General features: G+C 41.6%; 2 protein-coding genes across 2 annotated transcripts; one reads left to right on the forward strand and one right to left on the reverse strand.

The window, feature by feature from the left end:
- The first annotated feature begins 6,502 nt into the window (after positions 1-6,502).
- pstk (phosphoseryl-tRNA kinase) lies at positions 6,503-9,705 on the forward strand. Its single transcript, XM_079493535.1, has 6 exons — positions 6,503-6,840; positions 7,499-7,754; positions 8,168-8,369; positions 8,613-8,688; positions 8,808-8,901; positions 9,480-9,705. Exons 1-6 carry the CDS (start codon positions 6,622-6,624, stop codon positions 9,686-9,688), a joined length of 1,056 nt encoding a protein of 351 aa, XP_079349661.1. The 5' UTR covers positions 6,503-6,621; the 3' UTR covers positions 9,689-9,705.
- Positions 9,706-9,999: 294 nt separating this feature from the next.
- On the reverse strand, positions 10,000-13,346 carry LOC306915874 (zinc finger protein Pegasus-like; the record flags this gene model as incomplete). The annotated part of the gene is made up of 3 exons (XM_079493534.1): positions 10,000-12,589; positions 12,941-13,132; positions 13,211-13,346. 3 exons carry the CDS (start codon positions 13,344-13,346, stop codon positions 11,646-11,648), a joined length of 1,272 nt encoding a protein of 423 aa, XP_079349660.1. The 3' UTR covers positions 10,000-11,645.
- Between the last annotated feature and the right edge of the window lie 166 nt (positions 13,347-13,512).

Genomic DNA, 13,512 nt, shown 5'->3' on the forward strand with positions numbered 1-13,512 from the left:
GTGCGCGCTATGACCGGCGTAGAAAGCAGTGGAGGCCTGCTTTTATTCCAACAGTTGTGCGGTGTCTCTGTACTCGCTACGTCCACAGTAGTAAGACGTGGGTCCCGGTGCGACCTCCCATGCGACCACCCAGGGTGGTGACTACCCAGAGCAACTGCCTTTTCCATGAGTTCTCTGGGTGCCTCGTGACTCCACCCCACCCTGAGACCCTAACGCCCCCCTTCAGGTGTTGGAACGCCCGCTGCGGCAACCGTTATGACCTCGTGGAGGTGAACGGTCAGCAGCTGGCCAGAGTCATCTCTGGTGTCTCCGCCACATGGGAGCTCGGCGGAAAGCCAGTCCAGCGGCAGTGGAGGGTCACTGTGTATAGGTCAGACGGACAGATGCAGCTGTCCGTGTTCTGTAGCTTCCCTGGAGAAAAGGTACGGAGGCGTTTCGTCTTTAGTGACGGGGCGCCTTCCCCTTCGCTGAAGAGGAAGGCCGATGTGACCATCGACAGAGGCCCTCCTCGAAGCAAGACGGGTCTAAGACTGTAACTCAGACAGACCTGGGGTGCGGTGTTCATTGTAGCAGCTGCATGCACAGGGTTTTTCCTCAACAACGGGGGTGCATCAAGTTGATCAAGGAGCTGTCTATCTCTGGATGTGCAGCTAAGTTGAGGGCCAGACATTTCTATTTCATACTTTACACATATAGAATTGTGTGGATTAATACGTAATGCTTTTAGTAGTACTTCATGAGAGGATCGACCAGGTAAGTGACCTTTCCTAGACGACAAGCAGCTCTTAAGGACCTCTGGTACAGGTTGGTTTGGTGCCTTTTCAGCAGGAAGTGGATCTTGGAGGCATAGATCTTGTTCCTCCACATGTGCTAGGCCTCACAGAGAAACTTGACACTGTCTCTACTCTATAGGGTTTAACTTTTAACATCAAGTAATAATAGTCGCAAAGAAAACAAACAAATAAATAAAACCCCCTCTCTCTCCACAGAGCAGCAGAATGGAGCAGTATTGCAACAAAAAAAAGTAATGTCTGTCTGTTTGCCTGTCTGTTTTCTGCACTAACTATTTCTAGTTTGTCCACAGGTTTCTACCGACGGAGTCCTGCGTGCTGATCATCGTCACCAGTCAGTTGGTCTCGTGTCTGGCGGGCTAGCTTGAGGTGCCCTTCAACCCTGTGATGGTCACTGGCCTTGGCGTCTTGCGGGGCCAGGCTCTAGGTTGTGTCTTGCGCCTGAGCGTTTAGCAACGTCTGTCTATGGGGCGTCTGGGTGTGGTAAGAGGTAAAGTACTCTCCCCACCACTGCAGCATTAACTGCGGTGCCTCCTGGCGCTCCATCAAACACAATTGGCCGTGTTTACGGGTGGGAACTTAATCTGGCGATGGATCAAGTGACCGTCCCTTTTGCTGCACTGCAGAAGCTACTTGCAAGTGTGTATGGGAGGATGCACACAGTAGTTTATACCGCCCCAACTCTGGGGGTGGTGGTGCCAGCAACAGGGACTCAAGGACACTTGGGGCAATTGGGAATTGGCGATGACTAAATTGGGTCTCCTCCCATGGATTGTCGCCTTGACGTTGGCGGAGGAGCTTATGTATTTCTTAACCCAGAGAGCAGGTCATGGCAGGTACATACCGGACAGCTCAAAGGGTAAAGAAATCAACTAAGGACAATCCGTAGATAGAACAAACCTGTGTTACAGAAATCACCTCAAGGGTAGCCGAGATACCACCGTGGAGCATGCTAGGAGGTGCGTGGTGGTGGTGGGAGATCTCTACAACACATTGAGCATGGACCCCAGGTAAATCACAACTATTAAAATTGTCATTTTAGATTATTGCATTGGATATCAGCAGATATACAAGCTACTTGTATCTGCTATTTGTGAACATTTAAAAAAAAAATTGAGAACTACTGATTTAGTAGAATTGGGCTCGGGTGCTATTGGGTTAATGAAAAAAGACTGTCACACTAATTTAGTAAAAACATTAAAAATGTCAGTGTAGATTGGGATCTCATCAATAAAAGTTGTATAAAATGGGGGTCCATGGCTGAATGCTCATCAAACTGGAAATTTAAAAGGTTGAGAATCACTGTTCTAAATTAAATGTCAGGTCGAACTACTAGTATTGATTATGCACTGAGTGATTTGAGGCATGACAATGGTGAAATGTATTGAGCCAGTATACCTGTTCTGTTCTGTGCAGGTGGATGAGGAGCAGTTTACTACATCGGCAGTGGGAAGAAGGAGGGAGCCAAGCTGATGTGTGGAGGAGGCGTGGCCATCCAGCCCACCGTGTTTGGAGACGTCACATGACAACATGACCATCGTTAGGGAGGATTCCACGATCCGGCGTGGAATCAGGACAGACATTTTTATTTCATACACATAATAGAATTGTGTGGATAATACAGAATGCTTTTATTAGTACTTTCATGAGAGGATTACAGTTTGAGTAAAGTTTAAGCACTTGAACTTCTATGAGAGAATTCGATTGTATTTTAAGGTTAGGCACTTGGAGCCAGTTGCACCACTTCACACTAAGTTCAAACTTAGTCTCGGTATAGCTTAATGGCTTGACAACGCCATATTTAGCCCTGAGGATGATTATACAAATGCCTTGACAATTTTCTGAAAAACCCATGTTTCTATGTCAGTGGTTCTCAAACTATTTCATGTCAAGGACCCCCAGAATTATCTGTATTTGGCCGCCGACCCCATCTGAAAAATATGTAGTTCCAGGGACACCCCCAGAAAGCAAAGGTTTGAATTAAAAACGTTCGCTCTGAAAGAACATAGGCTATAGTCAAAGATTTGCGACACATTTTCACGATTTTTCTAAAATAGCAGATCTACAAGCTCGTAGCGCGCACATAAGGGTCTATTCATTAAAATAAATCACACCCGTGTGAAGTGAGGGGCGCTCTTATCATTATACATCATCTCATGAACAACTGAATTTAGGTGATTTTTTTTTGTGGCATAAATCAGTGCTATTGAACACCCATTACGTCTGTTTTTTCGAAAATATTGAACCAATGGAAAGTAGTAAAATGTGCTTCGGACAAAACCTTAACTCCATTGGACCCTCAAAATGTCTGCTAAAGCAACTAACTCCACCACCTCTCATGGAAGTAATTGACAATATATAAAGTTACACCAACTTTGATGAGGCTGTATTACTTTGTTTTAAAAAATATATGGTTTTCTTCATTTCCTGAAAAATGAACATTTTGGAGTTATGCGGTTTCCTCCCGACAGCAGAGATATGACGAAAATCATCCCTTCATTGTCAATGGCATTTAATGTTTGTTGCCACAAATTTTCGTCATATTTGGCGGACAATCGGACATATGACCAAATTTCTCCTTTCATTGTCAATGGCAAATATGAGACGTGTGGGGACAAAAGCTGTATATAGGAGGGGCTAGTCGGTGCCCCTCAAAAACACTGACAGATCTAAGCAAGACTTTAAATCTACCTCCAGGGGTAATATGCTGTACAAGTCTGAAGACACCTTATTGTTAAGGTTAGAGGTTTGAATTAATAGTCATATTTACAGATTAAAGACCATGCATTGAAGGAAGCATGAAAGGTACCAAGATGCACCAGGTAAACATCACCCAACTACTCTTTACCAGAATGCTGCTGCTTGTGCCACATGCATCCTGTATTGTTTCTCTGAAAAGTGCACTGTCCAGTCCTGGCTGATCCACACACCCTTTGGTTCAGGTTAAGTGTCAACCTACCCAACATTAAATTGCATTATGTTGTATATTCACAGCGTTACATGGGCAAGATACGTAGTGTTAATATGTTGGGCCATTGATTGACACATTAACACACTTCGACCGCACAATCTCCTTGGTGGTGGGTAGACACTTTACCACTGTGCCACCCTAGCACCTTAAGAGACATTCAAATATTATGTTGATGCTAGCCCACCAACATGAGTAATTTGGTGTATTGGGCCATTAGTTAGAACTCTGCCTACCACACTCCCTACAGGCAAAGGAAAAACGTCTGGCCTGCATTTTTCAATTCTGCCTTTGAGCGCCACCAGGAGGCCGATTTATATGCAACAGATTTTTTACATTGGTCCTTCAGATTTTATCCAAATATCAAACCTGGTGGAGACCTGTGCCCAGAGGGGCACTTCTTCTAGTTGGTTTTCTTTTACCAGAAAACAGAAAATCAATGTGTGACACCCTATTCCCATTAAAACACTCCAGGGCTAAATTCGGCCATAGCCAAGTGCCCAAATATGACCATCACATTTGTGAAGACGGCTATGCCATTTTTAGCCCAAGGGGTGTTTTTCATGCAAATCTCATTCTGGACACAATACAATATCCCTGCTCACCCATCAATGCATCCACGGAAATGCCCTCCCTCCCTCCACCTCAAGGAATTAGTCTCCCTGAAACCCTCGACCCGCACCCTCCACTCCTCAAACACATACTGCCTCAACCCCGTCACGGCCAACCTGCGCACCATGGGTGACAGGGCCTTCTGCGCCTGAACTGTGGAATGCCCTCCCTGCACACTTGAGAGCGCCACAGTCAATTGACTCTTTCAAGAGTGGACTAAAGATCAACCTTTTTAACAAAAATCCACTGATTTTACTCTGACCCATGTCCTCATGTTCAAAATATTTTTTGTTTTCCTTGATGTTTAACTTTGTGTTTTAATCGTGTGATGTTCTTTTATGCTTTTGCCTACTGTTTTACGCTTTTGCCTACTGTTTTACGCTTTTGTCTACTGTAGCACTTCTGAGGAATGTAAAGTGCATTATAAATTATTTTTATTAAAACTAATGCTTGGAATGGGCTCAGAATCATGAATAAGCCCTAGTTTGACATGTCACATGCTACTTACCGGCACCATTTTGATTGTGATGGCCTACATATTAGATCTGCATCAAGTGTATAAAGTTGGTGTTTGAGTGTTTAGTGCACAGTGCTAGTAGCCTGGCTAATAAACCAGACTCAAATCACACTGTCGTGTGGTATTCCGGCAGGCAATTTTTTTTTGCAAACGGCTGATTCGGTCTGGCTTATTAGCCAGGCTGCAGTGCTAGAGCTCTAAATGTACTCTAAATGTACTCTAAAAAGATGGCTGTGTTGAAACCATTGTTACATTTTCAGTCATGAGTCAGTCAGTGGATCAACACCAGCAGATAACATGGCCTAGGACTAAATCATCACTGTGTTTTGTCATGTCCAGAGTCTCAACACAATCTATTATGATATTTTACAGCACTGTGTGCTTCAGTATGTTGACAAGCTTCATGGAGATGCTATTTTTCCTTTCCAGCTCGATTTGGCACCTGCCCACAGAGCCAAAACTACTAGTAACTGGTGTACTGACCACCACCGTATTACTGTGCTTAACTGACCAGCCAACTGGCCTGACCTGAACCCCACAGAGAATCTAGGTTGTTTTGTCAAGAGGAAGGTGTGAGACATAAGACTGAACAATACAAATTAATTTACGGCTGTAATCAAACAAACCTGGGCTACCATAACACCTCAACAGTGCCACAGGCTGATCACCTCCATGCCACGCCCCATTGATGAAATAATTTGTTCAAAGGTAGCCCAGACCAAGTAGTAACTGCATATATTAATATACTTTTCAGATGGTCGACATTTCTCGTTTATTTATTTTTATTACATTATGGCAAATAATGAACATTTTCAGATTATTCTAATTCGTTAGGATGGACCTGTATACTTTTCAATTCCTGTAATATTTGTTTATCTTTATGGGCAGTATAACATAGTGGACCAAGAGGTATTGACTGGAGGAGATAACACATTTGTATGTATTTTTGTACATAAATTAAAAGGGTAAAATAAACATCTCTGCTTATATCAGAGTAATCAACAGTTAAACTTAAACCATTGATCTCACTTTCTCAGCAAAATCGACAACATCACACAAACTGGCTGAAAAACCCTGAACCATGAACACGACTTGAAATTTCACCTGTTAGTAAGTGGACGAACCTGATGTACATTGTACTTCACATTAGTAATGAGTAATTCATATTACATTATTAATAAACAATAAACTACACTGATACATTAATGTTATATTAAACGTTATACAGAGCAGCACATGAATTAATTGAAATCAGCCACAATTTACCTCTGTATTAAAGTGAACATATTATGAATTACAAATGACAATCCATAGGATTTTTAAATGGGCTGTTTAGCACAACAAGTAGGCTATGCTAGTCTACTCTACTGTCGACTTACAGATATTTTGTATAAAACAATTATTACTTAACTTCACTGGTTTTCAAGATTCTGATTTCTGAATAGACTATAATATAGTCACTATATGGATCTAATCTGAGTTCCCAGAAGTTTTATTTTTCGCCACTAGGGGGGCGAGAAAGAAATGGACCAGACCTGGTGGAGATGGCACAGACAGAAATGCAAAACGCACTCCGTCCAGATGGTGGCATCATATTTGCAGTCTTTATCGTTTGAACACCACAAAACAAGTTGGATGTGTCGTTGGCTAACTTTAGCTTCGTAACTTAACTGATTATATGGACTATGGTCAGATTATAAATACGGACATTTTCAACACATGAGTTAAACGACATGGATTTTTTAGAAGAAGGCGCTGCGCGGTCACGGATGTGCCTGTGTGTTCTGTGTGGTTTGCCTGCATCGGGGAAGTCCAGTGTGGCTGGACAGATCAGCACGCTTTGTGTAGAGCAGAGACTGAAGTGCTCTGTGGTCCATTATGATGACCTGATCCCAGAGGATGCTTTTACAGTCATGGAGGAGGGTAACCATGGTGATATGCAGCACCAAACGGTACCTTATTCATTAATTATTATTATTTTATTCAAGTGACTTTATTTTACAGGGAAATAACAAGAACAGCATGCTGGTATTAAATGTGTTCATTTATATTAATTTGTATTGTTGGTTCATTTTTATTGTCTATTGACTATTCCACTGTTTTTCAACGTTTTGTCCGGGGACCACCAGGGGTCGGTTTACGGAGTTACGGTTACGGGTCTGTAACTCTGAGAGTGTACAAATAAAATCAAATGGTTTGGTTATTGATTGATTGTTTGATTACTTTATTAGACATATTAAAATGCAAGACAGTATGCCATGAGTACAGTCTAAAAGGATAATTGAAGACTTGTTTGTTTCCATGTGTTAAAAAATGTATACATAAGCAAGACAGTGCAATATCAGTGGTTCTCAATTGTTTTTAATTTAAAGGACCACCATTTGGTTCCATTTGTACACTCTGAGTTACAGACCTTTTTAATGGTCCATTTTGGAACCCCCTCAAGTAACCCAGAGGGTCCCTGTACCTCACTTTAAGAAACAGTGAGGTAGGCCTATATATACTGTAGCAATATATCGGAACCGTTTAAGGAATAAAACCGTTAGGAGGGAATGATTCAAATTCTACATGATTCCAACCCTAAGTAACTCATTTCCATTTTCTTCTCAGCAAACTGAATGGAAGATGTATAGACATGCAGTGCTTCAGTGCATTGAGCAGTTCTTGGAGAAGCCACAGGTGTTGGCAGAGCCACCTGCCTCTTGTCCGCTAAATCGTGATTCTTGGAGACGATGCGTCCAAACTGCACTGGCATCGGACACCGCGGGCACCTCCCTGACCGAGCCATCTCCACTAGTTTTCCTCCTGGATGACAACTTCTACTATCCAAGCATGAGATATGAAGTGTACCAACTCGCAAGAAAGTGTAAGTTCCAATGGTGGTGTTCAGAATAGTTTTCTTTTCTTCTTTTTTTAACTTAAGAAGAAGTAGCATTAGCAATACCATGCTCTGTTATAAGTAAAATACCATAATAAAGAAATACTCTGTTATAAGTAAAATACCTGTATTTATTCCCATGAAAATATACTTAAAGTACCAAAAGTAAAAGTACTCATGCAGAATTCCTCAAGTGTTCAAAATCGCCCACTTCTTTTTTAATTTTTTTATGGCCAATCCACAAGCTCACAAAGCGTCATAGATCTGCTATTTTCGGATAACTCAAGTAAATGTACTTTAATAGTTACTTTCCACCACTGATACGTTCTCTGGTGTGTCAGATTTTATCAGATTTTAATAAGAAGAGTGAACTTGATGTTTTGATGGATGCTTAAATGCAGATTCGCTGGGGTTCTGTCAGGTGTACCTTCACTGTCCTGTGGAGACATGCATCAGCAGAAACCAGAGCCGCTCCACTCCATTGCCTAGGGAGGTGATATTAGAGATGGAGAAACGTATGGTGTCACCAAATCCACAGAAGAATTCTTGGGAGAAGAACAGCATTGTCCTCAACACCACAGATAGCTTGACCAAAGGAGACACGTAAGTCATCCCAAAAAAACTTGTATAAACCGCTTTAACGCTGGTGTCCATACTAGTATTGTGGACTTGTCATCACTATAATGTAGGCGAAAACCTTCCAAAACATAAAAAAATCTACAAGCTCACAGTGCTTTGTGGTGCAACGCGTTATGAGCTTGTAGGTGGGCTATTTTGAAAATGAAATTGAAAAACTTTGATATTATATTGTCTCCCTGTTTATGTATGTATGTGACATGGCTTCAGCCAGAAGTTGATGGAGTTCATCTTGTTTGCACTGAACAACCCACTGAGTCCAGTAGAGGACCACACGGAGCAAAAGGCATGTGTACTGTATACTTCCTGCCTCAGACATGCAGAAAGTGATTGCAGAATATAAATACTAAAACTATAGTAGCGTTGATTCAATCATTCATTCCACGATTGTTCTGTTTTCTGCAGGAGGCTGACCGCTTGAAATGTGCCACCAGTGTGATACACCAAGCTGACCAGGCCTGTCGACGCTTGGTCTCTGAAGCCATGAAGAGTGCCAGAGGTCTGTCCAGTCTTCATTGTCCGTTTAGTTCACGACAGGGCAATAAATCCTTTTAAACACTGGGAAGTCAGTGTACCCATTTGGCATTCTCATAAGCAATACATAAGCTAAATCCACCCCATCTCCAACATTTGAGAAAACATCCAGTAAACAATATTTTGTGATGTCAGGAGACGAAGAAGTCCACCCTGGTTAACTCGTCCAAGCTCCTTTTAATCAAATACAAGTTAACATACAGTATATAGGCCTATATATTATCAATAAACATTTAATTTCACAGTTAAAGGAATAGTTCACCCAAAAAATTACTTATTTTCTATCATGAATCCTTGAATTCATGGAGATTCGCATTCCTAAGCCAATAATTTGATGTCCGCCAGTCATCAAAATGATTGGTTTGTCAGATTATGAATTCAAGGCTTCATGGGGTGTGTAATTGATAGAAAATGTGTCATCTTTGTCATTTCACTCCTTTAACAGTAGAGGCTACTGTAATCTTTTTTTTTTTTCCTAAATATCCATCTCTGTGATCATAAGTTGAGGCTTTTTTAAGGCTGTTCTTGCTCCTCTGGTTCTAGAAAATCAAGTGCCACCTGAGAGCTTGAGGTCTTTGGCAACAGAGCTGAATGAATCCAAGACGAGATTTCTTCACACCATGCGGAAGCAATTCCTCGAAGACCTAGCTGCCACCCAAGAAGAGATTGATGTTGACCATGTGGTGAAAAGAGCGGTGCAAGTTTTTGACCATGATAAAAATGAAATATTGTACAGATCTTTTAAAAAATGACTTAATGGCTGTTCAAGTAATTTAGTTTATTACATTTTTTGATGACTGAATATTCTTTCTTTTGCACCAACCAAATACTACATAAATATTAATATGTTACAGATGTATATTTTAATTTGCTCATAGTCCACTTGACTGAAACTGACTTGGAAATTGGAATTGTCTTGTGGTGTGAATGGTTTCATCAATTAAAAACAAAATATAAAGAACTTAGCTTTGTTAATGTCAAGACAATTATATAATAATGCTAGTTATTCTTGGCATCAATAGTATACACAATCATTGCATACAACAAAATCACTTGATCATGGTTTAATTTAGAACTAAATGTTAACTTGTAATTTGAAACTCACAACACCAGACAAGACATCTTTATCAACGGACAATATTGTTTTACCTTATTCTGAGTCTGCTACAATACAAATTATGAATAAGTTCAAAATTAAAAATAGGCACCATAATATAATGAATGCTACAAGGCTTATAAAGGGGATATTTTAAATATCCTTTGAAAACACTTGAAAAAGGTAACACTACAACATTTAAGTACATTATCCAAAGTATTAATAAATTATTTGGCTCATGCCATCTTCAGTCATGGTACTGTGAGGTATGTATGTACACTGTAAAGTCTAAGTGTTCATTTAACAGATTGTACAAATGGACACATTTGGTTCCATTTGCACATTCTGAGTACATTAACACAGTGGTTCTCAACCTTTTCAGGCTGCAACGGTGCAACCCCCCAAAATAATCATATTTGAGCTGGTGACTCCACCACCCCGACAAGCACTTGGAATTGTAGGAGTTGAGACATAACATTTTGTTTGACTCGGTTCCACAGATACATAGTGAAAATAGCATATCTCTAAGCTTGTAGTTTGGATATTTTCACAATTTTTGCCCTACATTGACATTTTGGCCTTTTTTTTCCCTATTTTTTTTTTAATAGTATAGTTTGTTGTTTACGTTTTATGCAGTAATGTTTTTCTTTCCTTTCTTTTTTGAGGTAACCACTGCATTAGCACTCAGGAATGGATTTTACTGCGTACTAAGAGAGAAGCAAGCATGACTAAGGCTAACAGTGAACACCACATATTTTGATCAGACGGGTCCCACATTAGGCTTCCCCAACAAAGCTGGAAGACTGGCTTGGAAATCATGTTTGTTTTGTCAGATATCCTGACAATGTGGGTCATGCCAGCAGCTTGAGCGGTTGTAAGCATATGGACCCATATTTCATCGTCCCTGGTTTGATTCCGGTTGTAAACCTTTGCTGCATGTCTTTCCTCCTCTCTGACCTCACCTTTCTGCCTCTACATTTTCCCACCTAAATAAAAGCATTAAAATTATCCTGCCAAAATAGATCCTGACAATATGGAGTTCAAGATTTAAAAAAAGAAAAGTAGTGTGTCAAAGTTCCAACCTAATCAAAACATAAAATCTTAAAGTAGAACTGCAATAAGGCAACGTAACATATTTGTCACATTTGTAAACATTTATCAGTGTAAAACTGAAATGTCAAAAGGAATCATCTAATAGCATAGTAAAGGGGCATCCACACCAGAATAACTATGAATATAACTAAATATGTCATTTAGAAAATAAGTTTCTAACTCAATTTTGAAGGCAGACTCCACACCACAACTAATTGATGACAGTGGCAAACTATATCATTGGGACCTTGATGAATTGAAATACATAGAACCACAGTGGAAACAAGCCCTCAGAGCTTTTTGTGTTATCCTTTTAGCATCATGATTGTACCACTGTACTTTGCAAACTGTTGATAAAGTATTCAATCAATCACTTTCAGTGTGATTTGATAAACGATAGAGACACTGATACCCATTCAAAATGAATCATTCTGAATTTATAAAGCCCGTTCAACATGTTATTATTGTTGGTGTGGACGGCCCTTAAGGAAAAGCTAAAACTCTATGCCACGTGTGGAGAGTCACTTTATATGTTGTCCACGAGCAAAGTGGCACGCAAAGTCATACTTGTCTCTACATATGCAACCACAGATGTTGCACTGGAACGGGTGTTCGTAGCCATGGCAGCCCATGTGAATGGTATAGAGGATGTTATCCGAGTATTGGATATCACAGTGGTGGCATTTTTGCAGTTGATGTTGGTCTGGCGTGCTGGCGGCAGGGCCGGGCGTGCCAGGCGGGCTGTTGCAAACACTCGAAGTGAGAGTTTGCGTGTTGTGTTCAAAGCCGAGCCCTGCCCCAGGGCTGTACTTCCTGTGCTCCGAGGGACAGGATTCGTCAGTCAGAGGCGACGTCTGGACCCCGTTTGTTAACATTAGGACCGGCGTGCCCGAGATCTGGTGTATGATGATTGGCTTCACATCCTTGCAGGAGACCCTGTCTGGGGACACAGGTGTTTGAGACCGGGGAGGCAAGTCAGCCAATTGGCCAGCGATTGTAGACAACTGGTCCAGTGGGTTATCGATTGAAACACCATTGACAATGACATTGCTGCCACTAACACCACCGTCATGGAGCTTGGCCATGCTCTTATACTCATTACTATTCAAATGGTGGTGCAGCTCGTGAGAGATGTCGTTCAGGTAATCCGACTTTGGCACCGGCGCCATCGGGGGTGGAGGGCTGAAGTTGAGGAGGAGCCGTCTTCCGAAGCCCAGGGACGTGGTTCTCTTCTGCAGAGCGCTCAGCATCCTCTTGTTGGAGAAGGCGGAGCGCACCCCTCTCGTCGGCAGGAGCTTGTGGCGGCGTCGGCGGTGGTGAGAGAGATTACTGCGGTCGCTGCAGCGGAAGGCGCACAGGTCACACTTGTACGGTTTCTCCCCGGTATGCGAGCGCATGTGTGCTTCCAAGTGGCGCTCATAGGCGGAGGCGAACGGGCACAACTGGCAGCGGTGGGGTTTTTCTCCTAGCGATGGGTGAAAGCCGGGGGTTAGTGTGTGGCGAAAGCAACACATGGAGCAATAATACAATTTTAACCCATTTAGACCTGGAAAGCCTACACGTTGTTATACCTGTATGCTTCATCATACAAGAGTGTTGCACAATAGTGGTGAAAATAGATCTACAAGCATTGTGCGCTTGTAGATTGGCTATTTTCCATCGATTTTTTCTCAATTCTATGCCCACGATGAGTGCTCATAGACAAGTAGGTGTAATAGTGCAATAGTGTATGAATTAATAGTGAATGAATTAAGGTATCTTATCAGCAAGTGTTACCAATGAATCAGATGAGAAAGGTGTGCTTGGATTACATTACCTGTGTGGATGCGGATGTGCTCTATCAGTCGAGCCATCCCTTTGTTGGCATAATTGCAATAACTACACTTGTATTTTCCATCATAGGTCCTTTCCAAGCCGTCCATGTGTATCTCTGATCCTTCTTCCAGGGACACGCTCACCTCAACAGACGGGGGGCCGAGACCATTATGGTCACTCTTTATGGTGCTGCCTAGAAACCAACATAAACTGAGTTTACTCAAATTACAATAAAAAAAACATTGACTGATTAAAGTTGCTGATATCTCACCTAGTTGAAATGATTCTCCATTGTCTTTTTCTCCGCAGACAGAACCAGAGATCATGTTGACATGCTGGGTTTGCTGTGTCAGATATTCTTGGAATTCTTTCACAAAATCCACAGGTTCGGTCTTAATATCGTCCATTTTTTTAATCTTCAGTGCCGAATCTTACCTAAGGTCGTAAAAAGCCACAGTGAAGAAGTTCGTTGACCAATGCCTTATATTATCACAATAAATATGAGAATCTTTTTTGGATGGAATAAATTACAAGATAGCGAGAATTACTAGATGTTAGCTAGGAGACGGTGGC

This window comes from Electrona antarctica (genome assembly GCF_951216825.1).
Source record: "Electrona antarctica genome assembly, chromosome: 22".
Taxonomy (NCBI): domain Eukaryota; kingdom Metazoa; phylum Chordata; class Actinopteri; order Myctophiformes; family Myctophidae; genus Electrona; species Electrona antarctica.

Bases quoted from the DNA above. Each gene is read 5' to 3' on its own strand.
- pstk (XM_079493535.1), top strand. From the start codon at position 6,622: ATGGATTTTTTAGAAGAAGGCGCTGCGCGGTCACGGATGTGCCTGTGT. The intron at 6,841-7,498 runs GTACCTTATTCA...TTTTCTTCTCAG, and splicing joins GTGATATGCAGCACCAAACG to CAAACTGAATGGAAGATGTA. The intron at 8,902-9,479 runs GTCTGTCCAGTC...CTCTGGTTCTAG, and splicing joins AGCCATGAAGAGTGCCAGAG to AAAATCAAGTGCCACCTGAG.